The sequence below is a fragment of the Oncorhynchus kisutch genome, linkage group LG23, assembly GCF_002021735.2.
Source record: "Oncorhynchus kisutch isolate 150728-3 linkage group LG23, Okis_V2, whole genome shotgun sequence".
NCBI lineage: Eukaryota > Metazoa > Chordata > Actinopteri > Salmoniformes > Salmonidae > Oncorhynchus > Oncorhynchus kisutch.
The window spans coordinates 45019043-45046739 of NC_034196.2; the positions used below are offsets into that span (position 1 = coordinate 45019043).

Genomic DNA, 27697 nt, shown 5'->3' on the forward strand with positions numbered 1-27697 from the left:
TTCCTTACCTCCTTCCTTACCTCCTTCCTTACCTCCTTCCTTACCTCCTTCCTTACCTCCTTCCTTCCTCCTTCGGTTTACCTCCTTCCTGAATCCTGCATAGTCAGAGTACTGTACCTCAGGCAGACAGACAGACAGGCAGGAAGGCAGACAGACAGACAGGCAGACAGACAGACAGGCAGAGACAGACAGACAGACAGACAGACAGACAGACAGACAGACAGGTGGAGTGTGGGACTGTGAAGCGCCATCCTCTTGATTAATAGTGGCACAAGTGACAGGGTGACTCTAGGAAACCATCTCCCCAGCCGCCCCGCATGTTCATCCGCCCACACATCATCATACTAATTTAGCAGAGTTTTCAAATATAAAACCTTTATTAAATATGTACACCAGAACCTTCTATCCCCAGCCAGGATGGTGCCATTTGGCATTTGGGGTTTGTGTTGTGATGAAAGACGAGGAGCAAACAAACGCAGCTGGCTTGGAACGCATCCCTCTCCCTCTGCCTGTCGGTACGCTCCCCACAAAGCCGCTCGACATTTTCTGATATTTGCATCAAGCAAGGAGGTGTAGCTGACATCTCCAGTTGCACTGTCAGAGGCTTAGCTGGACTTATAGACAAGACAGGGAGAGAGAAGGGAGAGAGAGGGAGAGAGAAGGGAGAGAGAGGGAGAGAGAAGGGAGAGAGAGGGAGAATGGCACCGTACGACGCAAAGAGAGAGTGACAGAGGAAAAGAAGAGAAGAGGGAGAAAAATAACTTGTGCCAAAATCTGAATTCCTGCTGGATCTAGAGGATCCGTCGGGGGAATTAGGAGCCCCACAATTAAACATATGGGTATTAATATAATTGTCAGTTGTGTTGGCGGACATGATAGTAGACAGATGGATGGGAATCACTGAGCTCCGCTGAGGAGAGAGAGGCTCCCTGGGAGAGAGAGGGTTTTATATTTTACCTGCCTGAACGGATCTGAGCGGCTTCACTATTACTACCATCCAGGTTTAGTTAGGACAGAGAGAGAACGCGAGGGAGGAGAGAGGAGGAGGAAGAGAGGGAAGGAGGAAGAGAGAGAACGCGAGGGAGGAGGATAGGAGGAGGATAGAACATGGGGGTGTAGTAGTGTGTGTGTGTGAGGTGGGGGGGTGTAGATTGGGACCGGGTCCTTCCTCTCTGTGATGCACAGGGGGAGGCTGCCCTCTGCAGGTCAACAGCAGTAGTACACATCTGGGGAAGGATGAGAGGGAAGGAGGAAGAGAGGGAAGGAAGAGAAAAGGAAAGAGAAAGAGAAGGAAGGAGGAAGAGAGGGAAGGAGGAAGAGAGGGAAGGAGGAGAGAGGGAAGGAGCAAGAGAGGGAAGGAAGAGAGAGGAAGGAAGAGAGAGGGAAGGAGGAAGAGAAGGAAGGAAGAGAGAGGGAAGGAGGAAGAGAGGGAAGGAAGAGAGAGGGAAGGAGGAAGAGAGGGAAGGAAGAGAGAGGGAAGGAGGTAGAGAGGGAAGGAAGAGAGAGGGAAGGAGGTAGAGAGGGAAGGAGGAAGGGGAGTTTGCTGAAAGGGAGACTAGCTGATCACTTATAGAGAAAATCAAGGGGGAATGATATGGAGGATGTAGGAAACATTAAAGGGTTGTCACGATACCAGCATCACTATACCACAATACCAGCATCACTATACCACAATACCAGCATCACTATACCACAATACCAGCATCACTATACCACAATACCAGCATCACTATACCATGATACCAGCATCACTATACCACGATACCAGCATCACTATACCACGATACCAGCATCACTATACCACAATACCAGCATCACTATACCACAATACCAGCATCACTATACCACAATACCAGCATCACTATACCACAATACCAGCATCACTATACCATGATACCAGCATCACTATACCATGATACCAGAATCACTATACCACAATACCAGCATTACTATACCACGATGCCAGCATCACTATACCACAATACCACCATCAATATACCACAATACCAGCATCACTATACCATGATACCAGAATCACTATACCACAATACCAGCATTACTATATCACGATGCCAGCATCACTATACCACAATACCAGCATCACTATACCACGATACCAGCATCACTATACCACAATACCAGCATCACTATACCACAATACCAGCATCACTATACCATGATACCAGCATCACTATACCACGATACCAGCATCACTATACCACGATACCAGCATCACTATACCATGATACCAGCATCACTATACCACGATACCAGCATCACTATACCATGATACCAGCATCACTATACCACGATACCAGCATCACTATACCATGATACCAGCATCACTATACCATGATACCAGCATCACTATACCATGATACCTGATAACCATGACAAGAAGAAAAACACAAAGCAGATTCAACTCTTACTGAACATGTATGAATCATATTTATAACGTATACTGATAGCTAGTCATATTATTCAATAAATGCATGAATCATGAGCTGCTGTTTGTGTTCAGGGGCCTTCGTCCGCATCGTGTGTTTGCGCTGTACCCCTCCTGAGGTTAACGTGTTTCCCCTTCTCTCTCTGGTTCCCTGCAGGTGGGCTCTCACAGGGAAGATGGTAGCGTGGCCATGCGTGGCAGCCATCCCATCAGACCCAACCAAGTGCCAGTCCCCCAGCTGCCCCAGCAGTCTGCCACGTCACCAGATCTCAACCAGACTGATACATACCGGGGTGAGTACCATTCCGGGGGGGGGGGGGGGGGTTTGTGGAGGGCACGATGTGACACAGCAGGCAACTCTGTGGGATATAAGGTGGTTATATAGACTAGGACCTTATAGAAGAGTAGCAACTAGCTCACCGGGATAAACAAACACAAATCAAATACAAAACCCACCGTGTGAAGGTGGGCTCCCATCTGGTTGGCCCTGGAAACCTGGAAACATGGCCCTGGAAACCTGGAAACATGGCCCTGGAAACCTGGAAACCTGGCCCTGGAAACCTGGAAACATGGCCCTGGAAACCTGGAAACATGGCCCTGGAAACCTGGAAACCTGGCCCTGGAAACCTGGAAACATGGCCCTGGAAACCTGGAAACATGGCCCTGGAAACCTGGAAACATGGCCCTGGAAACCTGGAAACATGGCCCTGGAAACCTGGAAACCTGGCCCTGGAAACCTGGAAACATGGCCCTGGAAACCTGGAAACATGGCCCTGGAAACCTGGAAACCTGGCCCTGGAAACCTGGAAACATGGCCCTGGAAACCTGGAAACATGGCCCTGGAAACCTGGAAACATGGCCCTGGAAACATGGCCCTGGAAACATGGCCCTGGAAACATGGCCCTGGAAACATGGAAACATGGCCCTGGAAACCTGGAAACATGGCCCTGGATACCTGGAAACATGGCCCTGGAAACATGGCCCTGGAAACATGGCCCTGGAAACATGGCCCTGGAAACATGGAAACATGGCCCTGGAAACCTGGAAACATGGCCCTGGAAACCTGGAAACATGGCCCTGGAAACCTGGAAACATGGCCCTGGAAACCTGGAAACATGGCCCTGGAAACATGGCCCTGGAAACATGGCCCTGGAAACATGGCCCTGGAAACATGGCCCTGGAAACATGGCCCTGGAAACATGGAAACATGGCCCTGGAAACCTGGAAACATGGCCCTGGAAACCTGGAAACATGGCCCTGGAAACCTGGAAACATGGCCCTGGAAACCTGGAAACATGGCCCTGGAAACATGGCCCTGGAAACCTGGAAACATGGCCCTGGAAACCTGGAAACATGGCCCTGGAAACATGGCCCTGGAAACATGGAAACATGGAAACATGGCCCTGGAAACATGGCCTTGGAAACATGGCCCTGGAAACATGGAAACATGGCCCTGGAAACATGGAAACATGGCCCTGGAAACATCAAATGTGATCAGCTTTTCAAACAGGATTTGTTCCAAGCTTTTTGTTACTGTTGGGAAATATACATTAGCAAATTATAGTATAATTCTTTTTTGGTGAATAAAGAATAAATATATTTTTTAAATGGTCAATTATCACATACACTCATATCCATATTTTATCGACAGTAAAATCTGTGCAATTGGCAGAGTCCACAATTGAATGTGTGAGTAATTATGATTTAACAGAGAAGACACAATTTATTTCAAATATGAATATGTAAAAGGAAATTGTATATGACCGATGCTGTGAAGCAAATTAGCCCTGAGGCCTGTCTACAGACTGGAAATGACTTCCTTGGCAACGTATCATCCTGAGGCCCTCGCCAACTGCACACACACACACACACACACACACACACACACACACACACACACACACACACACACACACACACACACACACACACACACACACACTACAGAGACAGACACACACACTACAGAGACAGACACACACACTACAGAGACAGACACACACACTACAGAGACAGACACACACACACACACACACTCTACAGAGACAGACACACACACACTACAGACACACACACACACGACACACACTACAGAGACACACACACTACAGAGACAGACACACACACTACAGAGACAGACACACTACAGACACACACACTACAGAGACAGACACACTACAGACACACACACTACAGAGACAGACACACACACACACACTACAGAGACAGACACACACACACACACACACTACAGAGACAGACACACACACACTACAGACACACACACACACTACAGATACACACACACACTACAGATACACACACACACACACACACACACACACACACACACACACACACACACACACACACACACACACACACACACACACACTACAGAGACAGACACACACACTACAGAGACAGACACACACACTACATAGACAGACACACTACAGAGACACACACACACTACAGAAACAGACACACACTACAGAGACACACACACACTACAGAGACAGACACACTACAGAGAGACACACACTACAGAGATAGACACACACACTACAAAGACACACACACTACAGAGACACACACACTACAGAGACAGACACACTACAGAGACAGACACACACACTACAGAGACACACACACACACACTACAGAGACACACACACTACAGAGACACACACACTACAGAGACAGACACACTACAGAGAGACACACACTACAGAGACAGACACACTACAGAGACAGACACACTACACAGACAGCTGAGAGTATAACTATAGATAACGTGTACTAAATCTTCCCAGTGTATGAGTGTTGCAGAAGGATGTGTCTTCTCTGAGTCTGAGGCGTTACGTTGGTCTCCTTCCCTCTGGCTGCAGAGGACTAGTAGCTACTAAATATGGTGCTGTATCCCGTTTTGCCCTTACCGTCTATTTCCTGTGCTGAGTCCCCCACTCCACTTCCAACGTAGCTGCTGTGCTGAGTCCCCCACTCCACTTCCAAAGTAGCTGCTGTGCTGAGTCCCCCACTCCACTTCCAACGTAGCTGCTGTGCTGAGTCCTCCACTCCAATTCCAACGTAGCTGCTGTGCTGAGTCCTCCACTCCAATTCCAACGTAGCTGCTGTGCTGAGTCCCCCACTCCACTTCCAACGTAGCTGCTGTGCTGAGTCCTCCACTCCACTTCCAACATAGCTGCTGTGCTGAGTCCTCCACTCCACTTCCAACGTAGCTGCTGTGCTGAGTCCCCCACTCCACTTCCAACGTAGCTGCTGTGCTGAGTCCTCCACTCCAATTCCAACGTAGCTGCTGTGCTGAGTCCTCCACTCCAATTCCAACGTAGTTGCTGTGCTGAGTCCCCCACTCCACTTCCAACGTAGCTGCTGTGCTGAGTCCTCCACTCCACTTCCAACATAGCTGCTGTGCTGAGTCCTCCACTCCACTTCCAACGTAGCTGCTGTGCTGAGTCCTCCACTCCACTTCCAACATAGCTGCTGTGCTGAGTCCTCCACTCCACTTCCAACATAGCTGCTGTGCTGAGTCCTCCACTTCACTTCCAACGTAGTTGCTGTGCTGAGTCCCCCACTCCACTTCCAACGTAGCTGCTGTGCTGAGTCCCCCACTCCACTTCCAACGTAGCTGCTGTGCTGAGTCCTCCACTCCACTTCCAACGTAGCTGCTGTGCTGAGTCCCCCACTCCACTTCCAACGTAGCTGCTGTGCTGAGTCCTCCACTCCAATTCCAACGTAGCTGCTGTGCTGAGTCCTCCACTCCAATTCCAACGTAGTTGCTGTGCTGAGTCCCCCACTCCACTTCCAACGTAGCTGCTGTGCTGAGTCCCCCACTCCACTTCCAACGTAGCTGCTGTGCTGAGTCCTCCACTCCACTTCCAACGTAGCTGCTGTGCTGAGTCCTCCACTCCACTTCCAACGTAGCTGCTGTGCTGAGTCCTCCACTCCAATTCCAACGTAGCTGCTGTGCTGAGTCCTCCACTCCAATTCCAACGTAGTTGCTGTGCTGAGTCCCCCACTCCACTTCCAACGTAGCTGCTGTGCTGAGTCCTCCACTCCACTTCCAACATAGCTGCTGTGCTGAGTCCTCCACTCCACTTCCAACATAGCTGCTGTGCTGAGTCCTCCACTTCACTTCCAACGTAGTTGCTGTGCTGAGTCCCCCACTCCACTTCCAACGTAGCTGCTGTGCTGAGTCCCCCACTCCACTTCCAACGTAGCTGCTGTGCTGAGTCCTCCACTCCACTTCCAACATAGCTGCTGTGCTGAGTCCTCCACTCCACTTCCAACGTAGCTGCTGTGCTGAGTCCTCCACTCCACTTCCAACGTAGCTGCTGTGCTGAGTCCTCCACTCCACTTCCAATGTAGCTGCTGTGCTGAGTCCCCCACTCCACTTCCAATGTAGCTGCTGTGCTGAGTCCCCCACTCCACTTCCAACGTAGCTGCTGTGCTGAGTCCTCCACTCCACTTCCAACGTAGCTGCTGTGCTGAGTCCCCCACTCCACTTCCAACATAGCTGCTGTGCTGAGTCCTCCACTCCACTTCCAACGTAGCTGCTGTGCTGAGTCCCCCACTCCACTTCCAACATAGCTGCTGTGCTGAGTCCTCCACTCCACTTCCAACGTAGCTGCTGTGCTGAGTCCTCCACTCCACTTCCAACGTAGCTGCCGCTCTCCCCTCCTTTGTCTGGTCACTGGTGTAGTCTAGAAACTTCTGGTTGTACACACAACTGAGTCAGTTACAGAGAGTCAGACACAGAGAGTCAGATACAGAGAGTCAGATACAGAGAGTCAGATACAGAGAGTCAGATACAGAGAGTCGGATACAGAGAGTCAGATACAGAGTTGGATACAGAGAGTCAGATACAGAGAGTCAGACACAGAGAGTCAGATACAGAGAGTCAGACACAGAGAGTCAGACACAGAGAGTCAGATACAGAGAGTCAGACACAGAGAGTCAGACACAGAGCCAGATACAGAGAGTCAGACACAGAGAGTCAGATACAGAGAGTCAGACACAGAGAGTCAGATACAGAGAGTCAGACACAGAGAGTCAGACACAGAGTCAGATACAGAGAGTCAGACACAGAGAGTCAGATACAGAGAGTCAGATACAGAGAGTCAGATACAGAGAGTCAGATAGGCTGGCAGCAGGCTGGCAGCAGCCTGACGGCCATTTTGTTTATTTTCTTCTCTGTGATTGAGCCATTGAGGGCATTTTGAGGAAGTCTGCGAGATGAGGGGCCTCTTTTGTGAAAGTGTGTGTGTGTGTGTGTGTGTGTGTGTGTGTGTGTGTGTGTGTGTGTGTGTGTGTGTGTGTGTGTGTGTGTGTGTGTGTGTGTGTGTGTGTGTGTGTGTGTGTGTGTGTGTGTGTGTTGTGAGACAGTGTGGGAACAGTGTTTTATGTTGACAGGGATGTTGGCACAGGCCCATGGAATGACGTCAAACAAACAGGGAGCTATATTCTCCATCTGGATAGTGATAGGGGAGAGGAGGGGGGAGGAGAGGGGGAGGAGAGGGGGAGAGGAGGGGGAGGGGGAATGGGAAAGGAGGGGGAAAGGGGAGAAGAGGGGGAGTGAAGGGGGAGGCAGGGGAGAGGAGGGAGGGGGAGAGGAGTGAGGAGGGGAAAGGGGAGAGGAGGTGGGGGTAAAGGGGGAGGCAGGGGAGAGGAGGGAGGGGGAGAGGAGGGAGGAGGGGGAATGGGAGAGGAGGTGGGGGTAAAGGGGGAGGCAGGGGAGAGGAGGGAGGGGGAGAGGAGGGAGGAGGGGGAGTAAAGGGGGAGGCAGGGGAGAGAAGGGGGGGGTGGCAGGAGAGAGGAGGGAGGGGGGAAAGGGGAGAGGAGAGGGGAATAAAGGGGGAGGCGGGGGAGAGGAGAGGAGGGGGAGATGGGGGAGGAGGAGGAGGTGGAGGAGGAGGAGGAGGAGGAGGAGGAGGAGGAGGAGGAGGGAGAAGGGGTAGGGGGGCACTGTGAACCATACAGTCAAACCCCTTTTTTGTCTCCAGAGCAGACACTCCCTCAGTCTCCCCCTCCCCCTCTCTTCCCTCTTCCTCCCCCCTCCCGTGATAACCGGATGAGTGTGCCTGGTAGACACTGCTTTCAGAGAGGCAGGCATGCCAAACACACACAAACATTAATCCTTACTCTTTCGGGGTTTGCACCAATGTTGTTTTTATTTTCCAGTCATATTTCTCTCTCCTTTCTGATGATTTAAGAGATAAAAGCAGTGCCTATCTGGCACTAAAATAAACTCACTTTGACATGTCCTTCAAATGACCATCAGAATATTTCCTAAACTTTTAAGACGCCTAATCCGTGACTGGATCTTTTATGTCTGAGCCTCCGTCTCCACGAGTTCCCAAATTCTTGTAGTATCTCGTAGGAAATTGGAACACATTTTGTCATGCCAAAACCAGATTAGAAACCAGCAGTTGAATCAAAAATATAAGATTCACAATGTCACTAAGAATAAAACAAACAACCAAAACATCAATAGCCATTACAATGTCAAAACATAATTGTGTCATGAGTACCATTTGCAAGATTTTGTGGACCCAAGACTATGGTGTATCGACATTAGCTAGCTAGCTAACTTTAGCATTCTAGCAACGCTAGTCAGCATAGGCTGCTACATGATAATCAGTTTGTGTTAGCGACCTAGCTAGCCAGCCTAGCTACGTGGCTAGCTAGATGACTAGTGGTGAAAGTGAGGTCCCTATGAGATTCAAGGCTTAATAAGTGTCATCGTGCAGAAATATCAAAAACAAATAACTGAGCTAGCTAAGTTAGCTAACAAGATAGCTATGAAAGTTACCAGTGTGCATGCACAAATACATGATGACACATTGTATCGAAGTCAGGAAGGCATGCAGAATGGACTGTCTCTCTAGTACTGGACTGAACTGCCCTAGCTAGCTAGCTAGCTAGCTAGTAGAGGGGTACACAAACAGCAGTACAAATATGCACAGCTCCATACAATTATATTGTTCTAGTCGAGGACAAGACATGTTGCAAAGTAAATACCCCATTGTGTTCAAATATATCTCATTGCATTGCATGCTAGTGCATAAAATCTCCAGTAGTTTTTTTATTGTTGCGTAGGACAGGAGCCGCACCCAACATCAAGCTTATGAAAGGGAAACATCGCTAGCTAATTTAGGGCGGCAGGTAGCCTAGCTAATTTAGGGCGGCAGGTAGCCTAGCTAATTTAGGGTGGCAGGTAGCCTAGCTAATTTAGGGCGGCAGGTAGCCTAGCTAATTTAGGGCGGCAGGTAGCCTAGCTAATTTAGGGCGGCAGGTAGCCTAGCGGTTAAGAGTGTTTCGGTCAGTAATCAAAAGGTTGCTGGTTCAAATCCCTCAGCCGACTAGGTGAAAAATCTGTTGATGTGCCCTTAATCCTAATCGCTCTGACACGGATCACACAACCTGAGGATGAGAGCGTCGACTAAAAGTACAAATGGATACACATAGCTAGTGTGACGAAACCCGGTGACCACTACATGTCCTCGTATACCCATGTTTGGATCAAATGCACTTGATTTGTCATCCGTACTGTGTGAATGACAAGCCCATTCAATCTATATTTGGGGTGTCTATATTCATTGTTTATACTCAGCATGTAGGAACCTACATACTGTAGATCGTTTGTATTCATGATGGATTGAGTGTGAGCTTCGTTTCATCTTTTAAAGTGTAAGAAGGCATTTGATATTACAAAGTATGCAGTATTTCCATTTCTTAGTGCTGAACAATTAGCCGATTATTCTTTATTTTTTCCCCCCTTTTTTAAACAACTAATTGACCAACTTCGGTTCAATTATTTGAATTCTATTGAGTTTTCTTCTGTGCATTCAATGTGCATATTTCACACTTTCTCTAGAGATAAATCAGATCCAGCCTGAACTGTGTAATGTAGTAGGGAGTTGTAGTTTCTCTTGAGATAAATCCGTTCCAGCCTTGAACTGTGTGATGTAGTAGGGAGTTGTAGTTTCTCTTGAGATAAATCAGATCCAGTCTGAACTGTGTGATGTAGTAGGGAATTGTAGTTTCTCTTGAGATAAATCAGATCCAGTCTGAACTGTGTGATGTAGTAGGGAGTAGAGGTCGACCGACTAATAGGAATGGCATATTAATTTGGGCCTATTTCAAGTTTTCATAACAATCTGAAATCGGTATTTTTGGGCGCTGATTTTTTAGATATATTTTTTTACCTTTATTTAACTAGGCAAGTCAGTTAAGAACAAATTCTTATTTTCAATGACGGCCTGGGAACAGTGGGTTAACTGCCTGTTCAGGGGCAGAACGACACCTTGTCAGCTCGGGGGATCCAATCTTGCAACCGTACAGTTAACTAGTCCAACGCTATAACCACCTGCCTCTCGTTGCACTCCACGAGGATACTGCCTGTTATGTGAATGCAGTAAGCCAAGGTAAGTTGCTAGCTAGTATTAAACTTATCTGATAAAAAACAATCAATCATAATCACTAGTAAACTACACATGGTTGATGATATTACTAGTTTATCTAGCGTGTCCTGTGTTGCATATAATCGATGCAACTCTGGGGGATGATTTAACAAAAGCTAATTTGTGAAAAAAGCACAATCGTTGGACGACTGTACCTAACCATAAACACCAAAGCCTTTCTTAAAATCAATACACAGAAGTATATATTTTTAAACCTGCATATTTAGCTAAAGGAAATCCAGGTTTGCAGGCAATATTAACCAGGTGAAATTGTGTAATTTCTCATTGCACACAGAGTCAGGGTACATGCAACAATTTGGGCCACCTGGCTCATTGCGAACTAATTTGCCAGAATTGTACGTAATTATGACATAACATTGAAGGTTGTGCAATCTAACAAGAGTATTTAGACTTAGAGATGCCACCCATTAGATAAAATACCGAACGGTTCCGTATTTCACTGAAAGAATAAACGTTTTGTTTTTGAAATGATAGTTTCCGGATTTGACCTCGTATTTCTGTGTGTTATTATGTTATAATTAAGTCTGATTTGATAGAGCAGTCTGACTGAGCAGCAGCAGGCCCGTAATCATTCATTCAAAAAGCACTTTTGTGCGTTTTGCCAGCAGCTCTTCGCAAGCACAGTGCTGTTTATCTTCAAGCCTATCAGCCTAATGGCTGGTGTAACCAATGTGAAATGGCTAGCTAGTTAGCTGGGTGTGCGCTAATAGCGTTTCAAATGTCACTCGCTCTGAGACTTGGAGTAGTTGTTCCCCTTGCTCTGCAAGGGCTACGGCTTTTGTGGAGCGATGGGTAACGCTGCTTTGAGTGTGGCTGTTGTCGATGTGTTCCTGGTTCGAGCCCAGGTAGGGGCGAGGAGAGGTATACTGTTACACTGGCAATGCTATAGTGCCTATAAGAACATCCAATAGTCAAAGGTATATGAAATACAAATGGTATGAAAAGAAATAGTCCTATAAATACTATATTAACTACAACCTAAAACCTCTTACCTTGGAATATTGAAGTCTCATGTTAAAAGGAACCACCAGCTTTCATATGTTCTCATGTTCTGAGCAAGGAACTTAAACGTTAAGTTTTTTAACATGGCATGGTAATGAACTACAATAACCATAATCCATTGCACATCTACTTTTCCAGTGTGTTTCAGAAGAGGCAGAAGAATGCACGTTCGTTATATTATTATTATATTATATTTTAAAAGTATTTATATTGGAATTTTCTCCAATATTAAGACATTAACAAAGATATAATATTAATAACAAAGAAACCACAACAACAAAAAACAGACAGAAATTAAACAAAAGCTCAGTTTACATAAAGGCATTATGTCCCAACACATGGAACGTACAACACATGGAACGTACAAGACATGGAACGTACAAGACATGGAACGTACAACACATGGAACGTACAACACATGGAACGTACAAGACATGGAACGTACAACACATGGAACGTACAACACATGGAACGTACAACACATGGAACGTACAACACATGGAACGTACAACACATGGAACGTACAACACATGGAACGTACAAGACATGGAACGTACAAGACATGGAACGTACAACACATGGAACGTACAAGACATGGAACGTACAACACATGGAACGTACAAGACATGGAACGTACAACACATGGAACGTACAAGACATGGAACGTACAACACATGGAACGTACAGTGTAATCTTGAGACAGGTAAACAACCACCATTCTAAGTAAATCCTTGCAGCATAACAGCTGAGGAATCAACTTCTAGGTGATTTAAATGAGGTTCACACACTTTGTAGAACTGATCTGTTTTAGAATGTAATGTAAATGTCACATATTCCAATGGCACCCATTCAAATAGTATTTTATGCCAATCCTTTATAGAAGGGGAACTGTTCATTAATCCTCTGTAAGAGGATGTTTTTCCTCATTGTAATGGTAAGGATGTTGTAAAGTCGTAGCCACAGAAGTAACATCCCTACTGGAGAGACCTAACAGTCAAGAAACTGGCTCCAATTCTAGGTCGACCACCGGGATTTTGTTTTTCATTTTCTTGCAGAACTCCAGACCAGTATCTTTGTAGCTTGGATCATGACCATAAACAGTGTGTTAGGTTGCATGTTTGAGTCTTACATTTAAGACACTGAGGAGAAGAGGGAGAGGACCTGAAAGCATGTCTGTGATCTGTGTATTATTCTTAATTGGATTGCTTTAGTACGATTACAGATAGATATTGTTTTTTGCATATCTCCAAATGTCCTCACACATTTCCTCGTCAATAGTAACAGACAATTCTTTCTCCCACACTCGTTTCACCCTCTGTGTGTTAACAGTAGAAAAGGAACCTTAAAGAATCATAAAACAAATTTACAGACATTTTCTTTCAATGATAGACACAGCAGGGTTGCCAATCAAGGTGGTGCTCTTTAAAATGTAATGCCTTTACTTGTAAAGAATCTGAAAAATTCCTGCTTTGGGAGTCGATATTTCCCAACCATCTTGCACAAATGACAATAAAATCTTATCAACGAATAAATCATTTAGTCTGCCTATGCCCTTATCAAGCCAATATGTTAAAGCCATCATCCAGCAATCATGGCACAAAGTCTGGGTTGTTAAGAATTGGGGTAAGAGCAGAGGTTAGTTTGACCCTTCCCCACAATAAAAAAAAATAATTGGCCTCCATGCTTTAAGTGTGTTCAATGTTATTGCAGCTATCTTTTACAGACTTGACGCTTCTGAAAAGGAAAAGATCCTGCAAGGGGAAAGTCTCAATGTCTAACCAAATAGAGGAGTCATCGTTTGTGATCCAGTCAGAAATATAACATAAGTGGACACACCATTGATAGAACCTGATATTGAGCAGGTCCAAGCCACCCATAGAACTTGGCAGCTGCAATATTGTAAAGTCTTGGCTTGTGTTTACTCCATATGAAGGAACATAACCAGCCAGTTAAATATTGTATTACCTTGATGGAGAGTAAGACTGGGATCATTGGGATTGTGGGTAAAGTAGTCTCCAGACCCTGTCTTATAAAATGTTCATTTTCAAGAGGGATATTCTACCCAACCATGAAATCAGAAGTGAGTTCCAGCACTCCAGATCCTGTCTTATTGTATCAAACAAGGGAACAAAATTGGCTTTGTACATTTGCTGGAACTTAGGAGTTACAAATATACCCAGATACATGAAACCTGAGGGATACCATTTAAAAGGAAAGGGGGGAGAGGTTGTAGGTACAGAGTGTAGACTACCAAGTGGCATAGCCTCTGATTTAGTTAAACTAATATTGTAGACTGAGAATACACTGAATAATTCAATAATATTAACAAGAGATGTAATTGAAGTCTTGAAGAGATTAATATCAGGACTCCATCCGCATACAAGCTTATTTATGATGAACGTCAGACAGTGTATAGCAGGCCTTACTCTGATAGGCCAGTGGTTCCATAACGAGCACCAATAGGAGAGGGGACAAAAGACAGCCCTGTCTGGTACCTCTGTGTGTGGAGAAGCTATGTGACCTTAGCCCATTAGTAAGGACAGCCCTGTCTGGTACCTCTGTGTGTGGAGAAGCTATTTGACCTTAGCCCATTAGTAAGGACAGCCCTGTCTGGTACCTCTGTGTGTGGAGAAGCTATTTGACCTTAGCCCATTAGTAAGGACAGCCCTGTCTGGTACCTCTGTGTGTGGAGAAGCTATTTGACCTTAGCCCATTAGTAAGGACAGCCCTGTCTGGTACCTCTGTGTGTGGAGAAGCTATTTGACCTTAGCCCATTAGTAAGGACAGCCCTGTCTGGTACCTCTATGTGTGGAGAAGCTATTTGACCTTAGCCCATTAGTAAGGACAGCCCTGTCTGGTACCTCTGTGTGTGGAGAAGCTATTTGACCTTAGCCCATTAGTAAGGACAGCCGCCTGATGATCGTCATTTTAAACCTTACACCATTTTATCAAATCAAAATCAAATCCCATTTTATTGGTCACATACACATGGTTAGCAGATGTTAATGCGAGTGTAGCGAAATGCTTGTGCTTTTAGTTTCAACAGTGCAGTAATATCTAACAAGTAATCTAACAAATTCCACAACAAACTACCTAATACACACACATCTAAAAGGATGGTATAAGAATATGTAAATATTCTCGGGAGAGACGAAGGTTGAAAGTCATGCGTCCTCCGATACACAACCCAACCTAGCCGCACTGCTTCTTAACACAGCGCGCATCCAACCCGGAAGCCAGCCGCACCAATATGCCAGAGGAAACACTGTGCACCTGGCAACCTTGGCTAGCGCGCACTGCGCCCGGCCCGCCACAGGAGTCGCTGGTGCGCGATGAGACAAGGACATCCCTACCGACCAAGCCCTCCCTAACCCGGACGACGCTAGGCCAATTGTGCATCGCCCCATGGACCTCCCGGTCGCAGACGGTTACGACAGAGCCTGGGCGCGAACCCAGAGTCTCTGATAGTACAGCACCCTTAACCACTGTGCCACCCGGGAGGCCAAATTTTGCAGATTCTCAATTGCAAACATGATCTCTTCCTTGGTAATAGGAGCATTGAGGAGAGACCTTTGTTCTTCGGAGATAGTCGAGAGATCTATCGTAGAAAATAACTCCTCCATCGTTTTTAGTGCATCATTTGTCAGTTGTGAGGCATAAAGATTTGCGTAACATTTCTTAAATGACTAATTTATCCATTTCTTTTCATATAAATGGTTTCCATCAGAATCAGTCATATTTTATTATATATTTATGTCTTCCCTTCTAGCTAACAGAGGATTTCAATTCTCCAATGTAGTCTGCATAACCACTCTATAGTCTAGTCATTTATACATATGGAAAATCAATAAAAGAAGATTGAGGCTCTTCCACCTAAGTCCACCTAAGACCAAGCTGGGCACCAATATAGATTCACACAGATCTCAGTCTGAGCTATGGTGGCAGTTACTGAACAAGAGCACTTGAGAACTCATATCACTGCTTCGTGATTAGATTTGAATAAAAAAGTTATCCAATGCGGCGAAGGTGCAGCGTAAAGTTATTTAACCCTGAGAGAGTCAATAAACCCAGCAGCCTCTTCATGTGTGTAAAGCTTCTTCGGCGTTCCGTTGACCATAAATCTCATATGTATATACTGTACTCGATACCATCTACTGCATCTTGCCTATGCCATTCTGTACCATCACTCATTCATCTACTGTATCTTTATGTACATATTCTTTATCCCTTTACACTTGTGTGTATAAGGTAGTAGTTTTGGAATTGTTAGGTTAGATTACTCGTTGGTTATTACTGCATTGTCGGAACTAGAAGCACAAGCATTTCGCTACACTCGCACTAACATCTGCTAACCATGTGTATGTGACAAATACATTTGATTTGATTTGATCATCTTCAATGTGTACGGGAACAGCAGTGCGTAGTCCATCTTCTTCTTGAGTTGAGCCTTCACCTCATCAAACGCCTTCCGTCTTCATACAACTGCTGTGGAGTAATCATTGAAGAATAAGACCGGTGTTTTTTCTGCATCCGTGACGCGCTGCTTGTCGATGAAGTTGCTAACCACTGGCCGTGGGCGCTGGTTGGGACCGGGTATTGATGGGCTCGATCCAGTTTCACACGTCCAGCCTTAGTATCCATTTGTAGGTTGCCAGGTTGCCAGGAATCCATTCCTCAAAGAGTTTTCCGGGAGTCCCACCCCACGGATATTGCATCTGCGTTCTCTCTTATCCAAATTATCAATGTTCTCCGCCATTTTGCTCACCTAAAGTGCCCTTATCTTATGATACACCATAGTCATGGATCTGCAAAATCAAGCAAATGGTACTGAAGTCATGACAAAATCATGTTCAGACACAGGAATAAAAGATCCGGTCAGGGATTAGAAGCCACTGTAAAAACTGTAATAATAACGTAATAACTGTAATAATAATGTAATAACTGTAATAATAATGTAATAACTGCAATAATAATAATGTGATAACTGTAATAATAATGTAATAACTGTAATAATAATGTAATAAATGTAATAATAATGTAATAACTGCAATAATAATAATGTGATAACTGTAATAATAATGTAATAACTGTAGTAATAATGTAATAACTGTAATAATAATAATGTAATAACTGTAATAATAATAATGTAATAACTGTAATAATAATGTAATAACTGTAATAATAACGTACTAGCTGTAATAATAATGTAATAACTGTAATAATAATGTAATAACTGTAATAATAATGTAATAACTGTAATAATAATGTAATAACTGTAATAATAATGTAACACCTGTAATAATAATGTAATAACTGTAATAATAACGTAATAACTGAAAATAATAATAATAATGCAATAACTGTAATAATAACGTAATAACTGTAATAATAACGTAATAACTCTAATGATAATGTAATAACAGTAATAATAACGCAATAACTGTAGTAATAACGTAATAACTGTAATAATAACGTAATAGCTGTAGTAATAACGTGATAACTGTAGTAATAACGTAATAACTGCAATAATAATGTAATACCTGTAATAATAACGTAATAACTGTAATAATAACATAATAACTTTAATAATAACATAATATACCTTATTGTTAGAAAAGCTGCCGGTTAATGAATGTAGGTGTGTTGAAAGCTGCCAAATGTTTACAAAAGAACAAACTGAATGGCGGGGCTGCTGTTTGGCAAAGAAAATTTTAAGTAATGAAGGTCTCTGTCTCCTCTCTCTCCCCCCCCCCTTTCTTCCTCCTCTCTGCCCAACCTCTCCTGCTCTCCATCCCCCCTCTCCTCCACTCTTTTCTCCCCTCTCCCCAGCTCTCTCCAGTGGTCTCCAGGGCCAGAGTGCCTCGTCCGTCTCGTCAGAGATCAAGTCGGAGGATGAGGGGGATGAGAACCTACAGGATGCCAGGTCTATGGAGACCAAGAAGGAGGAGCCTGACAACAAGGACCTCAAGTCTATTGATAGGTCAAGATCTAGATCACATCTATTGATAGGTTAAAATCTAGATCACATCTATTGATAGGTTCAAATCTAGATCACATCTATTGATAGGTTAAAATCTAGATCACATCTATTGATAGGTTCAAATCTAGATCACATCTATTGATAGGTTCAAATCTAGATCACATCTATTGATAGGTTCAAATCTAGGTAGCCGTGTCCACAGTGCTCGCTTCATTTAAATACCGCTTATAATTAATTTTGATGAAGTGAACAGTGTGATTTTTATTAAATGAACAGTGTGATTTGAGGGACAGCTAAATTAATGAATAAACAACGACTAGAAAAACAAAAGACTTGGATAACCCACAGGGTGAAATACATTCTCAAATATATTCACTTAACTATCTGCAGCATTGTTCTGCAACTACATAGACTTTATGACAGTAAAATACAAAGACATACTTTTAAATTTGCCAAAAAACCTTTCCAACACTCACAGCACTCGTAGATTTTGGGTTGAATGCACACATACTTTGATAACAAATTAATCAAATTAATCATTCATAGTTTTCGTCCGAAATTCTTCTCCTTTGGGTAATTCCAGACTTGTCATCAGACTTGAGCCGTGTTTTAGCTGTTTCTCACACACCAGAGAAGGCCCCCACTTCCTCATTCCCAAGATGCACCATCCAGAATAAACGCTGTGACATCACTGCGGTTATAGCCCCCTTCCGCCTGGAATGATACAATCAGAGTTTTTCAGACCCCAACCCCAGATGATCATGATGATGAAACAACTATTGGTATTGGTATTCTGCAGTACTACAGTTGGTATCCTGCAGTACTACAGTCGGTATCCTGCAGTACTACAGGCGGTATCCTGCAGTACTACAGTTGGTATCCTGCAGTACTACAGTTGGTATCCTGCAGTACTACAGTTGGTATCCTGCAGTACTACAGTCGGTATCCTGCAGTACTACAGGCGGTATCCTGCAGTACTACAGTCGGTATCCTGCAGTACTACAGTGGGTATCCTGCAGTACTACATCATTCAGTACTGAATGATTGAAAATAGAAAATGAATTGTTTTCAGGGTACATCACCATCTACATATATATCTATACAGTAGAGTATACAGTATGGTCAGCTGTACAGGTAAATGGATAGGCATCACAACTCCTATAAACAGCGATTCAGACTGAACCTAGCTTCATCCATTGTGCTGGCATTGTGGTTAAGCGTGGGTAAGCGTTGGTTTAGCTGGTGCTGATCAGTCCCCTATCGGTCCCACAGCAACGCGGACGACGAGGACTTGTCTCCGGAGCAGAAGATCGAACGTGAGAAGGAGCGCAGGATGGCCAACAACGCCCGGGAACGGCTGCGTGTCCGAGACATCAACGAGGCTTTCAAGGAGCTGGGGCGCATGGTGCAGCTGCACCTGAAGAGTGACAAGCCACAGACCAAACTGCTCATACTGCATCAGGCCGTGGCCGTCATACTGAGTCTGGAGCAGCAAGTCAGAGGCAAGGGACCTGACACACATATATATATACCTATAGGGACCTGACACACACATATATATACCTATAGGGACCTGACACACACATATATATACCTATAGGGACCTGACACACACACATATATATACCTATAAGGACCTGACACACACATATATATACCTATAGGGACCTGACACACACACATATATATAACTATAAGGACCTGACACACACATATATACATATATAGGGACCTGACACACACAGGGAGACAGACACTTAGAGACGGACACACACAAACAAACACACACAGAGAGACACACAGAGACATATATAGACATACAGAGACATATATAGACATACAGAGACAGATATAGACACATAGAGACATATATAGACACACAGAGACATATATAGACACGTAGAGACATATATAGACACACAGAGACATATATAGACATACAGAGACATATATAGACACACAGAGACAGATATAGACACATAGAGACATATATAGACACACAGAGACATATATAGACACACAGAGACATATATAGACATACAGAGACATATATAGACACACAGAGACAGATATAGACACATAGAGACATACAGAGACATATATAGACACACAGAGACAGATATAGACACATAGAGACATATATAGACACACAGAGACATATATAGACACACAGAGACATATATAGACACACAGAGACATATATAGACAGTTACACAGTACACACAAGATTTCACTTGCTGCTCCTGGCTCAGTATGTGGCTCAGTATGTGTGGGTGTGTGTGTGTGTGTGTAGTAGTGGTAGTGGTAGTAGTAGTAGTAGTAGTAGTAGCAGTAGTAGTAGTAGTAGTAGTCACAGCAGTAGTAGCAGTAGTAATAGTAGCAGCAGTAGTAGTAGTAGCAGCAGTAGTAGTATTGGTAGCAGTAGTAGTAGTAGTAGTAGTAACTGCAGTAGTAGCAGCAGCAACAGTAGTAGTAGTAGTAGTAGTAGTAGTAGTAGTAGTAGTAGCAGTAGTAGTACTTTATAAATCAATTTCTAGTACTAGTACTGTTACTACTTCTACTACACACACATACACATACACACACCTACTGAGCCTGGAGCAGCAAATCAGAGGTCAGAGACAATACAGACACACACACATACACACACACCAACACACACAAGGGTGCATTATTCTTTAGGACTGGCTGTGGCTGAATCATAACTTTTAAGTCAGATGTTCACTTAGCTTCCTATTGATGTCAATGCATTACTAAGTGAAAATGTGACTTAAGTGAAGTTAGGATTGGCTCCATAGTTTTATAATCAGATATAGAGAAATATCTTCTCAGATCCACCAGGTGGCGTTGCTTCAGTTCTTAAAGACTTACTTGTGCCTATATGTTTGTGTGTGTGTGTGTGTGTGTGTGTGTGTGTGTGTGTGTGTGTGTGTGTGTGTGTGTGTGTGTGTGTGTGTGTGTGTGTGTGTGTGTGTGTGTGTGTGCGCCTGTGTGTGTGTGTGTGTGTGTGTGTGTGTGTGTGTGTGTGTGTGTGTGTGTGTGTGCTCGTCCGTCTGTGTGCGTTCGTCTGTGTCTAGAGAGGAACCTGAACCCTAAGGCAGCGTGTCTGAAGAGACGTGAGGAGGAGAAAGGCTCGTCGGACGGCGGAGCGACCCTCTCCCTGGCCGGGCCGCACCATGTCATGGGGGATGCCTCCAACCCAATGGGACAAATGTAAAAACCCCCTAAATGGTCAGAAGATATTCACTTTAAACTAATCTGCTGTGAAAACACATGTACCATAACCATTAACCAAAAACAAAGAAAAAATACAATTGGTTGTAAAAAAAAATATAATTCAAAAAAGAATTCTGGCTTCATTTGCCAAGTAATATATAAAGCATAGTAAAATGCAAAAAAACAACAACATTATTATTATTATTTATTATCAGTCTTCCACAGTGGCTTGGCTTGCCCTCTCTGCATATCATTATCGTTTTGACTACATTTTGCATCCCATATGAATAATACAAACTCAGTCCGAATTACAGGACACACGGGGACAACCTGGATCATTTGTCCCATGTGGCCTTTAATCCAAATCGATTGAAATTGAACGAGCAGAGTTGCATAGTTAAACTAACAATGGGGCTGTAATCAAACCCTGTAAACTATTTGAAACAAAACCCTGGGTACATTTTAACAACAGATTAGCAGTAAGTGTGTGTGTGTGTGTGTGCTCATTTTGTTTCTGCTGTGTGTGTGTGTGTGTGTGTGTGTGTGTGTGTGTGTGTGTGTGTGTGTGTGTGTGTGTGTGTGTGTGTGTGTGTGTGTGTGTGTGTGTGTGTGTGTGTGTGTGTGTGTGTGTGTGTGTGTGTGTGTGTGTGTGTGAGTAGTTGACTCGCGTTAAGTCATTGTGTGAACGTGTGGTTTTGACCGATGCGCTGTATTGATTTGATAATACGCTCGTTTCACACCTGATGGTGGTAGTTTGTTAACTAAGTGTTATCCGTGAACAAAAGAGATAGGAGGGGATGTGAAGAATGCTGGCTATCTCCATAATCGTAGAGATATTGAGTACAGTACCTCGTAGTGAGGTACCTGAAAGTTGGAAATTGATTTGTTTTCTCGATAAGCTGAACCTGTTCAAATAGCAGGTGTGTAACACAGGTACACAGTATAGAGGTACACAGTAATGAGGTACACAGTAAGGAGGTACACAATAAGGAGGTACACAGTATAGAGGTACACAGTATAGAGGTACACAGTATAGAGGTACACAGTAAGGAGGTACATAGTATAGAGGTACACAGTATAGAGGTACACAGTAAGGAGGTACACAGTAAGGAGGTAGGTCTCAGACAGGCACAGACGTTTAGGGCCTGTGAAGGTTATTTTTAGGGCCTGTGAAGGTTATTTTTAGGGCCTGTGAAGGTTATTTTTTAGGGCCTGTGAAAGTTATTTTTAGGGCCTGTGAAGGTTATTTTTAGGGCCTGTGAAGGTTATTTTTAGGGCCTGTGAAGGATATTTTTTAGGGCCTGTGGTTATTTTTAGGGCCTGTGAAGGTTATTTTTTAGGGCCTGTGAAGGTTATTTTTAGGGCCTGTGAAGGTTATTTTTAGGGCCTGTGAAGGTTATTTTCTAGGGCCTGTGGTTATTTTTAGGGCCTGTGAAGGTTATTTTTAGGGCCTGTGAAGGTTATTTTTTAGGGCCTGTGAAAGTTATTTTTAGGGCCTGTGAAGGTTATTTTTAGGGCCTGTGAAGGTTATTTTTTAGGGCCTGTGAAGGTTATTTTTTAGGGCCTGTGAAGGTTATTTTTAGGGCCTGTGAAGGTTATTTTTAGGGCCTAGGGTGTCCATCTCAAAGTTGTACCTTTAGTACCTTCTCAGTTGTGTGTGTTTGTGTGTCTGTCTGTATGTGTGTCTGTTGGTTTGTTTGTCCAGGTAACAGGTGAGTCCAGGTAACAGGTGAGTACAGTGTCCCACAGCTGTCTCTAACCCCTTCTGTCCTCCTATAGGTCCAAGCTCCCAGAGTTCATCAAGATGATGAGCGACCACTTCCTTTGACAACATTCTCCTATTTCCTGAACCAATCAAATCAACTGATCACGTCAATCAACGATCTATCTGACCAACCTGATCTGACCAATGTTTTTTTTTTCCCAGGACCACCTGTCTTTTGTCTTCTGTAGAAATGAACGAACTGCAAATGTATATTGGCTATGAAAACATAACAGATACAAGATATGTTTTCTCATTATATTGTTTCGTATTTTCAGCATCCCCCCCCCCCCCCCCCCCCCCCCACAAAAAAACACAAAAAAATGATATTATATATGTTAAAGAAAAATATTTAAAAAATCACAAAAAAAAAAAGAAAAGTTGATGCAACTACGTGATGATGGGGGGGGGGCGTGTTTCTAACACATGAACAATGTTGCAGGACTCAGCTGCTGTCTCAACTGAATGGCAATCTTCTCCACACTGTGGAAACTCTTGCAGTCGTGCCTGAAATCCTCCTTGATGTTTGAAGTTAAATAGATATATATGAAAAATCAATCAGTAAGTCTGGGGGGGGGGGGGGGGGGTTTAGGGCGTGGGGGGGGAGGTATAAAAAAAAAAGTTTAGATTATGTAGAATTTCAAGACATTTTTTTAAAACATGCAATAATTATAAAATAAAAAAAATGTGTACTTCTAATCGAAAAACAGAACAGATACATTTTAAGATAACACTTTGTGTTTTGGGCTCTAAGTTCGGCTGTATACTAGCAAGCAGTGTTGGGGAACGTTACTGTGGAAAGTAACGCGTTAGGTTACCGCGTTACTGGCATTAAAAAGTAATACGTTACATTACGCCGTTACTTACTGTGGAAAATAACGCGTTAGGTTACAGCGTTACTTACTGTGGAAAGTAACTCTTTTAGTCGTTACATTACTTTTGCGTTACCAAACCCCAGAAAACTCTGTAAATGTATTGTTATGCCCAGTAGAGAGTGGCTTGCCTATTTACTAATCGGTGCTACAATCATTTCATCCGACGTCATGGGAGCGCTCCAGACCGAGATCTCTGTCAGATTACCATGATAGCTGTTTCAGTTGTTTTACTAAATTGAACCGTGTATTTTGCAATAAACAATGTGTTATTTTTTTAAATCGCATTTGGTTGTTGTAACTGTTCCACACAAAAAAAAAAATGGGTGAAGAAGGAAAAACGTATACACATTATGATAATAAGGAAAGATAAAATAAGATATGAAAGCCTACTTATTAATAGCCTTTATTTTCTGGCTTTAATATGTCTATTTTGTTTCTTTAAAGCTGCCGAAATGTTGGTTTTGATTTATGGACAATGTCCAAGTGTTCTAACGAAATTCCATATTAAAACTATCGAAATGTTTGATAAATACAAAAAAAAGTGTTGCATCACAATTTAATTCTATCTTGATAAATCCAAGGCACCATAAATCCAAACCAACATTTAGGCAGCTTTAAAGAAACAAAATAGACATATTAAAGATAATAATAAAAACTATTAAGTTTACAACAAGCCCGACTTGAAATGTTGACGTGAACATTTTAATAACAGTAAACTGCAAACCGCGAATGCAACTGTCAGAGAAATCCGTAAACATAATGCATTGAAATAAATGGCATGCAATCAAAGGACTTACTTACATCAAAGACGCATACATGTTCATTTAGTTTTCTCGGGGTGACAGGTTTAAACAAAACATAAATCTAGATTTTGCTGTTTTGGAAGCAGAAGCGCAATCTTCCTCAGCATCAACTGCAATCGGATGTCTTGGGTCCTTTTCCACCGGTCTTGTGGAGCTGCGCTTGGCCTGAATGTGCTTCTTGATATTTGAAGTTGACAGGCGCTTAGCCCCGAGGCACAGTTTGCCTTTTATTATTATTATGTTGTTTTCCTTTTCTTTTACCAATTCTAAATAATGTGTACTTCCACGTGGTAAAGGTGGTGGCTCTGCTTCATGCCACAATGTCCCTGAAGAAACAAGAACAGCGTGAATTTATGGGGAAGGAATTTTCATATTATAATTTGTCAAGGGAAATAATATTTCAAAGTAACGATTTGTTTATTTGAAAAGGTAACTTTAAGTATCTGATTTCTTAAATTGAAAAACGAATACGTTAAGTTTCTCATTACCACAAAAAAAAAGTAATTTGAGTATTCTAACGCGTTACTCGTTACCCCCAACACTGCTAGAGAAGATGGAGGGAAAACATCTTCTAGCCACTCGAAACCAGCAAACGTCCTGATTCAGATTGACATGTGTTTTCATTGGCCACTCCTTTGTGTGAGCAAATGGAACCTTGTGATTAGAGGGCATGGCCGTTGGTAGTGTTACTCTTCCTTACTTCATGTTACAAGGCAGATGAAGGAAGGAGGGAGGGAAGGAAGGAAGGAAGGAAGGCAGGCAGGCAGGAAGGAAGGAAGGAAGGAAGGAAGGAAGGAAGGAAGGAAGGAAGGAAGGAAGGAAGGAAGGAAGGAAGGAAGGAAGGAAGGAAGGAAGGAAGGAAGGAAGGAAGGAAGGAAGGAAGGAAGGAAGGAAGGAAGGAAGGAGAAAAAATAAAGGGGGAAAGATATGTCTCCTTTCTGTGTCTGTTTGTCACACAGAGAGTCCCAGACCAGGTCAGAATAGAGCAAAGTCTCTCAACCATTTTCTGAGACCCAAGTCAAAGGTCAAGGTCTCTCCCAGGTGATGTCACTTCCTGATAATGACGCTGCAATGGAAAGGCACAGCCAGAGGGGGATGTACTGTATATCCCAGAATCTGAGCAGTCCATCACCTTGTATGATTTGCCTGATTTTAAACCCCGGACTAGCACTTCACATCCCCCTCTGTTCCCCTAGATCTCCCTTCCTGACCCCTAAAACCACCCCAAGACCCCAGAAATGCAATTTTAACATTCACTTCTACCAATGTGCCTTTTAGAGTTCATATCATTCAAATGCGATGAGGAGGAGATGGACGTTATCTGAACTTTTTAGGATTCAAGCTTAGGGAACTGTTAGTTATTAGGTCTATGCAGTCAGGTTTTTTCTGACCTGGGAATTTAAAAAACAGTAAAAAGAAAAAAAAGTATTTTGGGATAAACTGTATTTAATTGTACTGTATGCTTATATGTAATTAGAAGGCGTGTCCCTGAATGGACCTTGTTTTAGTCAGTTGAGCCCCCTGGCGGCCCCAGCACCCCGAGTTTCAGCACCCCTTCCTCTATTCCAAGTTGCAGCCTGTTTCCATTGTGAACGACATGTCTGTTTTTGAGCGTTGTATTATAGCTATCAGCTTTTTATCTATATCGGCTTGTCCGTGAGCCCCTGTAGTCTTCAGTACCCGTGTGTGGTTGTATGTGTAAAACAGAACCTTCTTCCTCTTTTTTAAATCTTTCTCTTATTCTTTGTCTGTTCTGGTTTCTGTGTCGATGAAAAAAATACTAAACCACGACTTGCTGCCCTATGAAAATTGGACAGCAGCTGTTTTTAAAAGTGGTTTATGTTATCCAATCAACACAAGGCACTGAAACTGGAAAACAATCTATTTGAAAATCAATATATATAAATGTAAAAATATATACAATATATAAATAAGGATGGTGCCAGTTTTCAAAGGAACGGTTGTTTTGGGTCAGATTAATTATTTTCTTAGAGATGGGTGGAAAGTTTGAAGAGGCATCTCAGTGTTAATGAGATATGAAGGTTTGAAGAGGCATCTCAGTGTTAATGAGGTATGAAGGTTTGAAGAGGCATCTCAAGTGTTAAAGAGACATGACTTGTTCTGCTGTGCCCGTGACATCACAATGACTGACTATGGCACCCCTGACTGGACAAAAGGGACAGGAGTTCCCCATCATCCTCCACTCATTGCTATTCAGCTGTCAAAGAAAACACACAGACATTTGTAAATTGTATGCAACAGATGCAAACGTACCATTATTTTGAAATTGTGTATGTAAAAGTTATATTTTTACATGTAGACTGTTGTTATTTTGTGTTTAGATAATACATTGTATCAGTTTTTTTTTTGTTAAAAGAAAAAAAAAGTAAAATTCGGTGTGTGTTGAAAACGTGTCACATTGAAATTGTAGTGAGGTCAAAAGCTTCAGTATCATTTTCAGTTTTTTTCCCCCCCCAAAAAGGTTTGTTTTATATTTCCGGGATTTTTTTTTGAAGAAAGGGATTGGGGGGGGGGGGCTAATTGGAAATCAAATAGGTATATAATATTATTTTCATGCTCCATGCTCATTGCCATTTTTCATTGTATTTTTTAAGAAAATGTGTAAGTAGTTATAGCACACAGGGTTCATGTCCCTTTGGTGGGGGTGGGGTGGGGGGTGACGAATAGCTGAGAGTGGGAAATGATTGAGTTGATTTGATCAGTTGTATTCTGCTTGTAATGTGCCTGGTCATTCTAGCCAGGTGCCAATATTAATTAAAAAATGAACGGCAATTAACTGTACGTGTGTCATGGTTTAGTATTCAACTCACTCATCTTTATGCGCTGTCTCAGTGTTGCACCACGATGACTCGTTGATAGACAGCAGAACTCTCGTCTGCAGGGAAATACTGTATATTCTAGCTGTATTCAAGTGGTGCTAAGCATGTATGGGTCAGAGTCACAGTTTGGCCCCTTAGCTAGAAATCGTACTTTGTCAGGTAATTAAACGTTTGATTGTCCTAAAACCAAAACGAGCACCAAGCATCTGAAAATTAGACGTGAACATAGAATTGTAAATGGCCGATTTTTGCAATCTAGCTATTTCCCC

The 27697-nt window shown here is 43.3% G+C and overlaps 1 protein-coding gene across 6 annotated transcripts in view; it reads left to right on the forward strand.

The window, feature by feature from the left end:
- The window catches only part of LOC109885075 (transcription factor 4), a gene marked incomplete at its 5' end in the record, with an annotated part of 79278 nt that extends 51892 nt beyond the window's left edge, over positions 1-27386 (forward strand). For 2 of the 6 annotated variants that reach the window (XM_031802467.1, XM_031802470.1), the window contains 5 exon segments: positions 2604-2739; positions 17782-17932; positions 19205-19434; positions 21010-21163; positions 22928-27386. In XM_031802467.1, the coding sequence (XP_031658327.1) occupies positions 2604-2739; positions 17782-17932; positions 19205-19434; positions 21010-21149 (657 nt within the window). 6 annotated transcript variants of the gene reach the window in all.
- Positions 27387-27697: the final 311 nt, after the last annotated feature.